A 12639-nucleotide genomic window follows, 5' to 3' on the forward strand; every position below is an offset into this window, starting at 1 on the left:
TCTTCGCATCATTTACCTCAAATTCAGTTTACCTCAAACTGGCCCCTTGTCTTGAACTTTGTTTTTTTTCAATTTTCTCAAGTGGACTCTGCCCACTACCAACAGTAGCAGACTAGTAGACCGTAATTAGCAGCCAAATGGATAAGCTAGGGATTTACATTAGAAAAAGGTAAAGTTGATCAAAGATAAAAGGTCAAATTGATCATTGTCCAGCTTGAATCATAGCAGTGCATCATGGCAGCTTGCAAGCCGTCTGTGATGCCTCCTTGCTTAGTTATTTGCACTGGCCCTATGTATCAACCCAGCATAGAAAGGTTTATTGTAAGAATTCACAGAAACCCTGCCTCCCTAATATTCATGAGGAAGGATTCATCTTCTGAAAATTTGTAACCAGCTGAGAACACGGAAGGGGAGGACTGCACTGGAAAGCAGCTCTCATTCTCTGCGTTAGCAAAGTGTCAGTACTGCAATCCCTGTCCCTTCGTGGCTGTAGTGTCACATTGCTACAGTGACATTGGGGAGGTCGTGAACCGCTGTCTGATCCCTCGATGTCCACAACTGCTATTGCTTTAGGGACAGCTCCCAAAATGTGTGAACGGTTACTGAGTGATAACAACAGTTGGTAACGTTTGAGTTCAACTTGAGTGCCAGAGCGAGTGCCTTTAAAGCGTTGGTACTTTTCCTTACGAATCGCAAAGAAGGGCGAAAATCCCTATTTTCTTGCGATTTGCAAGAAAGACATTTGCTACTTCTAATGACAAAGAAATCGGTAAATTAAGAAATTTAAAAAATGTGTTTTGCTCCTTTTTAATTTTTATATCTAAAGGGATCCTTGAACAGCTGTTCCTTCTCCCACAAGTACTGTAAAAATTGAGTAAATTAGTTTTATAAAACGTTGCAAATTTATACTGGGTCATCTAGACATCATAAAAGGGCAAAAGCCTCTTGATATTTCACAGGCTTGGGGGAAGCAAAGCGTCCACACAAACAAATAAGTTTTTTATGTCAAAGAAGAACATTTAAAAAACATACTTTAATCAGTTTTTTTCCTGAATAACACTACAACTGGCAATTCCTACCGTCAGCTTATCTACATTAGTAGTGATGCATGAAAGAGGTATATGTGGGAAAAATATAACAAGCATTGGCAAAGTCAGCAGGTGAAAGGTATTGACTATGTCAATGTTTTATAGCCATTTTGCACAGAAGCACGGCTGCTGTGAAGAATAGCTGAAAGTTAAAATAAGTGCCTTTGACGTGGCCAGTGCTGGCTGTGTCATAGTGCTTTGCTTTTTATTGTTGGCATGACCGAGGGCGGAGCGGAGGCAACCTGGAGGGAGGAGGAGGCAAAATTAAGGGAGGAGGGTGTGGGTGAAAAGCTCTATGACCATGGCAGTGGTGTCCAAATCACATCGCTTTTTTTTGTTATGGCGGGTGAGGGGGTCAACACGGACAACAAAGGGGCAAGAGGGTAAGAGGGGTGGAGCAAGTCAACACAGACAATGAACGGAGGAAGGAAGAGAGGGGGCAAGCCAACACGAGCACTAAACAGAGGGAGGGGGAGAGGTCGGGGCAAGTCAACATGGATAATGAAGGAGGGAGGGCGAGTGGGGCAAGTAGACAATCAGGGGAGAAATACTGAGGGGGATGAAGCACACAAGGGAGACGGCTGAAAAAGACACACTGTGAAAGAGAGCTTCACTCCAAAATAAAGTAGCACATAATAAATGAGCAGTGGAAAGACTAACTCAATGCATCCTTGCTCCAACCAAGAGATAAACACACAAAGAGGAAGAAAGCTTTTGTCAGCGGACCATTAAGAAGCAAGCAAATGAAAGTGACAACGAAGCAAACCTATGGTAAGCAATGGGGGTCTTTAAGCACACTGATAGAAAGCAAAAGGTGCATACGTTGTCTAGGCGAGTCCTAAAAATGGCACTTTTGCCTAGAGAATGTCATAGACTCTTGGGAATCAACTTTGGGGTATGTGATCGGGTCGCAGATCGACCCGACCATCCCAAAATGGCGGCCGCAATGACCCCGAGCGGAAGTGCAGGCAAAGCTCCACCCGCAAGAGAAGGAAACCAGAGAAAAGGGGCGGAAACGGAAGGGAACTCTCTCTCTCGGTCGGCAAGCGCAGCATGTGGAGGAAGACTGGAGGACGCGACGGAGACACGGGAACCTACAGAGGAACATACCAGAGCTGAGGATCCTGCAGGAGAGCCGGAGAATGGAGTGGACATCGTGAGGCTGCTCAGTACTCAAGGAAACAGCTCTATTAGCAACGCGAGTGGGTCCAGTCCTTCCCCAGGAGAAAAGACGGCTGTGGCTCCCAACCCCACGGCCCAGGAGGGTCGTGGGTTCAGGCAAGTGACCGAGTTGCCGTTTTATTTTGTTAAGGGGTGGTGGGCAGGGTTAAAGGGCACCCTAGGGTGATTGGGCACAGACCTTTTCCCCCCACTAAGGCATGAGGCACAGTAGGGATGGTGAAGGGTGCACTTGACCTCCCCCATAAACACCTTCAGATTTCCCATACCCTTACCCCTGCCTATGCTTCTCTCTTTTCCGGTACCTTTGTGAGTAAGAGGACCCGTACGGTGTAGCCCTGGGGAACAAGATGAGAAACCGAGTATAGCATGAACACCTGTTAACCCAGCAAACACAGAATCATGACAAGAGACTCCACAACATTGCTGATTATTCTTCATCTTTTGGTTTCAACGTTATAAGGACTGTGACTAGTGTAGCTAATAAAATCATCTGTAAATATACCTGGGGTCGTGTGTTTCTAGGACAAGTGTCATACCCAAACCCACCAGTAGCGAAGTAGATTACAGGGTATAAATCTGTGAATGGGAAAGTGCAATCCTTCTTGTGTTGAGATTTATGAATTCTTTGTGTATGAAGCTCACCACTGATCTAGGAGTATGTTTATGCATAGTTTTAGTAATGCATACAAATTTTCACATAGTTCCAGACTATTGGCCTTCTTGTAGTTCTCCAAGTTTACTGCATTGGCTTTGCATATGTCTGAGCATAGTTTCTCTCTTTTAATTGTTTGTTCATGATGAAACTGGATGTCTTTTTTTCACAAGCACTGTAAATCTGTTTTGCATCAGTAACACATGAGCATTTTGTATGAGAGAGCATATGCTGCATAGGTTTTCCTCACAAGTGACTCAACACTTTCAAGGTAGAAGTATGTCAAATTAAACTCATAGAGGAGCATTTCAAAAGTTGTAATTTCCACACAAAAGACCAACTTATGGCTTGACTGAGGTTCCGTATAGTGTTTATCATAATCCATGCCTGACGCATCTACTTGAGGCCTTGAGTCCCTAAATCCATCCTTGTCTTTCTTTGTCGTGACCCACTGATCAAATTGAGAGAGATTTGAACACGTATGACGCTTTTTGAGAAACAGAATACTCATAATGACATTGGTCATGTTCTTTCTTTTTCTTTAAGGGAAATTCTATCAAGACCTCCAAATATAATGTCCTGACTTTCATTCCTTTGAACTTACTGGAGCAGTATCATCAAAGTCATATCATCTACTTCACATTCATAATCATTCTCCAGGTAAATAAGCGCTCATATTATGCTGCCCTTATAGAGCTTAGTACTCCAAGGAAGTGTGGGAGAAGCACAAAGAATACACTGTTGTAGTGTTCAGTTTGTAAAAGAAAAAAATAAGCGTAGGGAGCCAACTTTTTTCCTAGAAGCCCACTGCCGGAATTATTAATGTTGGGGTTGTCGAATATAAACACTTCCTAGTCTTGATCCCATTTCTTGTCTCTTTCTTTCACCACCCCACATGTCCTCTCTTTAGCTCACTCTTGCAGGTTATTTTTTGTCCATGCCTTGTCCCTTTTTCAATGTTTTCTCAGCTTTCTCATCCTTCTTCTTTTTCACTTTTGTGCCTATCTCTCTCTTCAACTGGGTCTAACTTTGAGGTTGAAAAAGAAGTTCCGCTCTCAAAAAATGATTCCCAGTGCCTTCCACAAGCAACCACTGGCACAATTGTATGTAAGAATAGTGTTATATAAATGTGATCTGACATTAATGACTTGTCCTAGATATCATTTACAAGTATATTGTCACATTAGTTGTAGATTTTCTATCATTCACTCCAATGGGGCAATAATTTTATAAACAATATTTAGGGCAAGATGTTTAGCGAGTTCCTGTTTAAAAAAGGGGAGGAATCTGCAGTTAGATAGAATATCCACTAGAAAGTGTTACCAAAAGTAAGTAAGTTGTTCCTTTGTCCCCATGGAATTGGGAATTCCATGTGGTTTTATGACTGGTGAATTCAGTTTCACATGGTCATTTGCCATTCCATAGGCTTCAACCCATAATTGCATGGTACTAGTATTTTATTACTGCATTTTAATGTACATTATGTGTGCTGATTTGCCACCCCATCAGTGCTGTGCAACCCGTAAGCAGGCCCTCAGTAGCATAAGATAGTAGCAAGCATTTTTAACCATTACTGTGATTTGGGATGTAAAGGATAGTGTTCATCCATACTATACCACAGATTTTTAGGACCTTTTTATTATACTAAAATTATATGTATATTATATTTACTCATAGGGTCTTTCAGTCATCCCTTTTCATCCATTGGTCTGTTATTGTCATTCACATTTTTCTACCCCCCCCACCAACACAGCATACAGCATGGAGATGCAGTGTCAAAACCACTATTAAAAAAGCACAGCCTAGATCCCCTAAGTCTGGTCAATTATAGGCTGATTTCTCTGCTTCCAGGAGTATCCAATCTCCTGGAGAACATGTACACAAGCATCTTCCTATCTTCTTTGAATCCAACAAAGTCTTCCACCCCACCCAAATGGGATTACGACCACAATACAGCACTGAAATAGCTCTTTTGGCTGTGGTGGAGGAACTAAGACGGCTCCTTGACCAAGGTGGCTGAACAGCCATTATTCTCTTAGATCTCAGTGCAGTCTTTGACACTGTTGAGCATGTCATACTCATTTAGAGAATCTCAGATGTAGGCATTGAAGACAGGGCACTGAAATGTCTCACTTCTTTTCTTGAGAGTAGAACCTTCCAAGTGTTTGACCAGTCCTCTTACTCAGACAGTCTTCCAGTGTGCTGCAGGTTGCCTCAGGGCTCAGCCATGATCCCCACCCTCTTCAAGCTATATATGCATCCCTTGGCAGAACTTGTACAATTGTTTTTGGTTTGTCTTTGTCTCCTACTCTGATGCCACCTAATTAGTCATGTCAGTTTCTCCAGAATCCTGCTCCAATTATCTCCAACTGGCACCTTGTTTACAGGAAGTGGCCAGCTGGATGGCAAACTTAAGCCTGAAACTCAACAAAGACAAGACAGAGGTCATAATGCTGAGCAACAATATCAAAAACCAGATGCCAACACTTTGGCCCAACTGTCTTGGGAGTCTTCAGAGTTCAAAAAGCCAGATAAAGAGCCTGGGCGTTTGGCTTCATAACAACCTCACAATGGACTACCAAGCAAAAAACTTGCAGCAAGCTCTTACAGCATTCTTATAATGCTCAGAAAGGTCCTGATCTCCTCCCTTTCCCGTCCTGAAGATTGATTATTCAGGCCCTGATAATTGCATGCATTTACAATGGCAACTCTTGATATTTTGGCTCCCCTTGATATGTAATAAAAAGGCTGCAGGTTGTTCAAAATGTTGCTGCTCACCTCCTCTTGAACATCCAGAGGCATTAGTCTGCCAAAAAGAAATCAGTTGAATTTCATTGGCTCTCGGTAGAGCAGTGGGTGCAGTTTAAGACCCTTTGTATTCTGTACAGAGTACTTCACAACAAGAGCACTGAGTTGTTACAACCTTTAGCCGCCCCTTGGCTACTTACATTGTACTCTGTCTGCCTTCTGACTGTTCCAAAGGATTCTCAAATCAATGTGGGAAGGTTGCTCAGTAGCCTATTTAGCCCCCAAACTTTGGAACTCTTTACCTATTGAATTACACCAAATGGTCTGAGAACTTCCGTTTAGGAAGGATCAGAAAACTTGGTTGTTCATGAGCTAGCCCCCTCCCATTCCATTGCAGTTTTCTAGTGCTGGGTGGGTTCTAACGCTGAGAGGTCTCCGGGTAGTCATGCACTTTACAAGTTGTACAGAATAGAATAGCAGAGGGTCGGAGCACTTCAGACATTGGCTACCTTCACTGTGAGTGATGGCATTTTGCTCCTTCAGAAGGAGCGCATACACACAAGTAGCTCCCTTCAGTGCCAGTGACTACTATGGAAATATGTGCTTTTAGAGACTGCCAGGAAAACCCTGGAGGAAAGTGGCAGTAAAAACCAAAAATTCCCACCCCTTCCGTTATGAAAGATGGGGGAAGCAAGTGGAGGGGCCATAGTTTTTTTATTTTCAAAAACAAATATCCACTTTGGGGTTTTGTTTTTGAAAATACAAAGAAAGTTGTCATACATTTCCGCCGTGTTTGATGGAGCATAGAGCAAAGTTCTAATGCATTGGCAGGATCCTCCTTGATGGCAATTTCTGTCAATAGTTGAAATGTCCATCAGGCTGATGGACATTTCAAAATTTGGCAGGCGGTTGAACTCCGTCCGCCAACTTCAAAATAAGCCCCTTAGTAAGAGTTATTTCACATGTTTTGTATAGAGTTAGGTGAAGTTTCACCTTCACCCATAAAGTAAAGGAACTTTCCTCCTTGGCCTGACTTAGTCCCAAGGTGAAGTTACACACGCATGCACTGCCACTACAAAGCAGGAGTTCCTGCTACAGAATGTTCAGTTGACAGGATAGCCTGAAATTGGAAATAGTGTGGTTCTCTCACTTGTAGTCTGCTGCAGCACAACCTTTCCCATCAAGCAAGAGTGAAGGTGGCAACCTACAGAGCACTGGGTTGGGCTGAAGGGGGGCGATGTTAATGATGGAGGGTTGCTTTGCGAGCAAAGAATATAAGTGTTAGTAGTGAGGGTCAACGGGTATGCTAACGGGGGAAACCGCTCCAGTGCTGGTGAAGCTAAGCAGTGAATAGTGCAGGAAAAGTGGTGGGGTGGGACAAGCAAGGCAGTGCTGTGATTCAAGAAAGGCACATGAATGATTGTCAAGTGGTGCCATTCCACCAAATACCCCTCACGCCTGTACATAGCCTCTCCCTGTGAATGGCCTCTAAAGCTGCCCCACATCCCCTTTTGCACAATTTACAAATCAGGTGCAAAAACACTTCACGCAAACACCCTGTGTAAATGTAATTTAAAACTCTAAATTACATCAGGTTGCGATTCTTAAATGACATTACCAAATTGGTCTACATGAGAAGGAAACTGCATCAGAGTCTGTCTAGCACCTTCAGTTGTAATTAGCAGAGTAAAGACTTCTAATGCCCCATCTTTGCTTTATTTTCAGACTATTCCTGAAATCTCCCCATATTCCTGGATAGCCGCCTTCACGCTAGTATGCATTCTTCTAGCATCAAGAGCTCTCCGAGATATGTTCGAAGACATAGTGAGTATGGTAGCATATTGGTTACAGTCATTAAGGATTTGTTGTGCTGCCGAAATGAATTCTGTTTGGACAGAAAAGTCCACTGCATTGTAAAAGATGTGTACCTCTTCACTGAGTGCCCATCTGTACTGTTGTCTGGATCCCTAGTGCTGATTTTTGTTGTCATAGGCAAGCCCAGATAATGCGTGTGTGCCATGACAGAGGCCTGTCTCATGGATTACAGTCTTGTTGGACCGGGTGGAGCGCCCAAAGTGCTACCCTCAAAGTGGTAGAAGGCTACTGCCTTCACCAAGAACAGCATGAGCACAGTGGTGACAGCATTTCACGCAGCGATCAGTAGGATAAACACGTCCTTTTTACCCAGTGACACTGTGGTGAGGCCTACAGCTCATTCACTCAAGTCCTGGTACTGTGTGCCTATCTCACCCTATCCTACATTAGCTGAATTTAGTTTGCTGCGCAGCACAGGAGCAGTGACTGCGCTGGATGTATTCTTGCCTGGGAAGGGTACAGTACTGGAATAGAGCAGAACAAGCATGGTTAGTCCAAGTACTGAGTATATGTATACCAGAGAGGAATACATTGAATAATAAGAGATGTAGTGTTGTAGAGTGCATGCGCAATGAAAGCATGTGCTGTGTGTAGTGAAGTCATCTGCATACATGAAGATGAGTATTGGACGGAGGAAGCAGCGCAATGACTTATCGTGATGATGCTGCCTGATTTTGGCCGCAAGAGGCTCAATTGCTAGGGCAAACAGGAGTGGGGAGAGTGGCAACCCTGTTGAGTGCCCCGGGTAATTGAAAAGAGAGAGTATGTGTGCTCATTGATTAGTACCTTTGCAACTGGAGAAGTATATAGAAGGCGTATCCACGATAAAAAACCCTTGGGTAGTCCCATGCATTGTAGGATTACAAACAGATAGTCAATTCCACAGAATCAAAGGCCATTGTGGCGTCTAAAAAGAACGCCCCAAGCTCCAACTGTGGATCCACGTTCTGTAAAATGGAAAAGAGGGTACAGAGGTTATGAGAAATCGCCCTGCCAAGAATGAAGCCCGCCAGGTCTGGAAGAACTAGCTTCTCCATCAGGAGGCTAAGGCGATTAGCCAGAATCTTGGTGAAAATGTTTGCATCAGTATTGATGAGAGATTGGGGGCCATAAGAGTCACAATGGTCCGGTAGTTTTTCAGGCTTCAGGAGGGAAATTATGAGGGCCTCTCTCATCGAGCTTGGGAGAATCTCTAGTTCCTGGGCCTCCATGTAGACTTGCTTGAGCACAGGGAGCAGGTGGTCAATGTAGGCTTTATAAAAATCTATGGGGAGACCATCGGACCCCAGGGCCTTCCCAGATTTCATCTGCACTATTGCTGCATATACCTCATTGTCCTCTATCGGTGCTGCAAAGAATTTACTCTGAGTGTCGCCCAGCCATCCCAGCGCTACATCGCTCAAGTTTAAGATCAGCGGGTTCGTGTCTGTGGGTGCTATATAGGTCAGTGTAGAACTATGTGAAGATTTGTAAAATGTCAAAGCTATCCCTGTGGCGCTCTCTAGCGCTGTCAACTATGTCTAAAATGTAGTTGGAGAATTGGGGTAGCCTAATTTCCCTTGCAAGTGCCCTACCGAGTCTTTCCCCCTCCCCATATTTGCGGGCTGTAAAGTATTTTCCCTGAAAGCGAGCTTCCCGCTCAGCAGTGTCTTTATATTCAGAGAGTTTGTCCCTGAGTGTAGCTTGCTGAGGCCCTGATGTGTCATGCCCTGTCTCATTCTCTAATTGCTTCAGTTCCCCCTCGAGCCAGCGCAGGGTGCGCCGGATGTCTCTAAGGACACCGAAACTTTGGGATATGCAGGTACCTCTTATTGTGACTTTAAAAGCCTCCCAGACTGTACTAATGTGTGTAACAGAGCCTGTGTTTCTATGAAAGAAGTCCGCTATCTCTGCCCCAAGTTCCACCTTGAAAACGGCGTCTAGCAGTGCCTCTGGTATGAGACGCCAGCATCTTGGCGTAGCAATGGAATTGGGGGGGTGAAACCACCATCCGGACGGGGCGTGGTCAGAATAAGTTCTTGCTAAGTGTTCGACAGAAAGGATCCAAGGGACAACACCTCGGGAGATGATCCAGTAGTCAAGGCGTGACCAGGAGGAGTGTACAGCGGTATAATAGGTGTCTTCTCTCCCAGCTGGGTTCACCTGCCGCCACGCATCAGGAAGCCCATGTTCTGAGAGTAGATGTGTTAGTGCATCTTGTGCTTTGGTGTAGTGGCGAGTGTTAGACCTGGCACCATTGGCGTGGGTCTCCTTTCCATTTTTTTGCTGTTGCCTCATGTGTTTTTGCTGGTTATAGATGCTTTGGGCACTGTGCCACAGCTGTTCAGTGCCACAGTGCAGGTGCTCCCTATGGTAAATTGATATATGGATTAGTGACTGCATGATTGGCTTGATTGGTTTACTTGTCAGACCCTAGTACAGTGCACTGCGTGTGCCCAGGGCTTGTAACCAATGCTGCTGGTGGGCTTGCAGCACTGGTTGTGCCACCCACCGGAGCAGCTTGTAAAGTGTGTCTCAGGTCTTCCATTGCAGAGCCTGTGTGCAGTCTGGTACTGCCATGCTGACTGGGCAAGCGCACCCACTTGCCAGTCCCTAAACCTTCCCTTTTATACATATTAGTCACCCCTATGGTAGGCCCAAGGGCAGGGTGCATTGTAGGTAAAAGGTAGGACATGCCCTGGTGTGTGTGGTATGTCCTAATAGTGAATTACAGCCATTTTCGTTTTTCGCTATTGCAAGGCTACCTGTTCTCCAGAGGCCAGAATGGGCAGTTTGGTTATTACATTTTATAATCCTAACTGACTCAGGGAACATGGTAGAAATCCAAGTTTAGTATGCCTGAACGCAGAATGATAAAATACATATTTTAGTGAAGTTGGTTTTAACATTCTGTGTTTGAAAATGCCACTTTTAGAAAGTAGGCATTTTCTTGTCTAACCATCAAACCTGCCTCTGCTAGGATGTGTATTCCTTGTCTGGAGTTTGAGTGACAGGGCTGGGGAATTCCAGGAGACAGGGTGAGGTGGACCAGTAGTGAATAGAGAGATCTGCATCTAGATGGGTGGGAGGAGTAGCACCTGGGACCTGAATAGGGCTGTGCCTTCCCTCCACAATGCTGGCTCCACCTCCTGTGGTGTGTCTCATATCCCTGCCCTGCTCTGTGAAAGCAAAGAAGGAGACAGGTCAACAAAGTGCTCCAGGACTGACCAGAACTGGTTCGGACTAGGCAAAGGCCTCTCTGCCTTCAGAGAACAAAGGGAAAAGGAGTATAAATATTGGGACCCAGACCCAAGAACTTTAGATCACTTCTGGAAATCAAGATGAACCTTTGCTGAGGAGAAGAACCAGGAAGCTGAAGGAGGAGACTACCCCTGTGCTGTGTGTTTGGGGGTTGGCCTACAGTGGTTGCTTCATTGCCAAAGAGAGGAGAAAAGGACTGAGTGTGCTTTCTATTAACTTGAAGAAGAATCTCCAAGGGCTTGAACTAGAGCTTGCCTCCTGCCTGAAGTCTCAGGGATACAAGACTTCACCAACCAGCTCCCCCCTGAATTCCCTTGCTGGGAACTGAAGTGCCTGCTGTTGTGCTGGGCCTTCTGAGAGACTGCGTGTCGCTGGGAGCTGGAAGCGCGACGCAACAACGAGAAGCGTGTCGCCGCCGCAGCCGCTGACATCGCATTGCCGAGAAAGCGAACCGCCACTGCCGCTGTCATCAACGCATCGCCGAAGCGCGGCACATTGCCGGAGAAGCGGGACGCTGCCACAGAGGTCATCGTCGCATCACCCGAGAAGCACGTCGCAGGGCCTGTCGTGGCTCCAAAGATCATCGAGTCGCCGCACAGCCGTTGGGCGTGTCGCATCACACCAACGTTCTCGCATCGCAACCAAGACGCTATCTTGTCACATGGCACCGGAGAAAAGTATCGCATCGAGGTGCCAGCATGTCGCATCGCACCGGAGAGCAGTAAAAAACTGACGCATCAACTCCCCACACAGTAAGGAAGCGAGCATCAACTCCCCTGCACAGCAGTAAGGAACCGACGCATCCACTCCCCTGCTTGTAAGGAACCGACGCATCACCTTCCCTGCAACCCTTTTGTTTTCTTTGCGCTACGCATCTAAGGTACATTGAGAGTAAAGTGTTGCATTTACAATTTGAGAGAACTGAGCTATTTTATAATATTTAAGAGACTATTTTTGAGTACAGTATTGTGGATTTTTGTCGTCTGGTCTTGTGTTAAGTCTATATAAAAATACTTATTTTTATAATACAACCTGTGTGGTGTCCATTTGCAGTGTTGTTACTGTATTACTGTATGTGTTCACAAATGCTTTACACACTGCCTCTGCGATAAGCCTACCTGCTCGTGCCAAGCTACAAAGGGGGTGAGCAGGGGTTATTTTAGGAGTGTAGCCCCTTTCCCTGACTAGACGCAAGGGTCCCTATTTGTCACAGGTACCTACCTATGCCAACTAGAGACCCCCAAATCTAACAGCGAGGAAGAGGGATAGACCTGTCAGCTGTAGGGCACAGGGCAGTATTAAAGTCTCCCCCCCCAGATAATATGAGTGGATCCCACTTTGAGTATTTGCCCCCATAGTGCCAGGAAGTAGTCCGGCTCATCAATGTTGGGTCCGTAACAGCTGACCAGTATGACCTATTGTGTGCCCAGAATTCCCTAGGGCATGCAGCTTCTACCTTGGGAGTCGTGATATGTTCCGCCCAGAATGAAGGATGTATTCTTTTTGACAAGGATCAACGTACCTCTGGAGTATGTGGAATAGGAGGAAAAGACTGGGTCAGCAGCCCATTTGCTGCCAAGCGGGGAGGTCGGCGTGGGTCAAAATGTGACGATTTGTCTGCATTTACGGGGATTACCAAGACCTCTGACATTCCACGTGAGTAGATTTATCTTTAACGTCTCAATCTGTGAGGTCATTGCATAGTAGTATGGTGATATCTAGATGCATCTTGGGCATGTGACTGTGTGTGCCATTTTTTATGTGTGCTTGCATGCCTACCTGCTGGTGAATGGAATAAGTAACATTCAGAAGAAAAACAATACCAAACCCACCCCCAACCACAACAGCACCCCA

At 45.4% G+C, this 12639-nt stretch overlaps 1 protein-coding gene across 1 annotated transcript in view; it reads left to right on the top strand.

Moving 5' to 3' along the window:
• LOC146798840 (phospholipid-transporting ATPase IC-like) overlaps positions 1-12639 on the top strand; it is a 1543528-nt gene that overhangs the window by 251068 nt on the left and 1279821 nt on the right. Inside the window, exons 4-5 of the mRNA XM_085626157.1 lie at positions 3469-3582; positions 7396-7494. Of these exons, the coding sequence (XP_085482283.1) occupies positions 3469-3582; positions 7396-7494 (213 nt within the window). The remainder of the gene's footprint in view (positions 1-3468; positions 3583-7395; positions 7495-12639) is intronic.

Source organism: Triturus cristatus, chromosome 9 (assembly GCF_964204655.1).
Source record: "Triturus cristatus chromosome 9, aTriCri1.1, whole genome shotgun sequence".
Taxonomy (NCBI): Eukaryota; Metazoa; Chordata; class Amphibia; order Caudata; family Salamandridae; genus Triturus; species Triturus cristatus.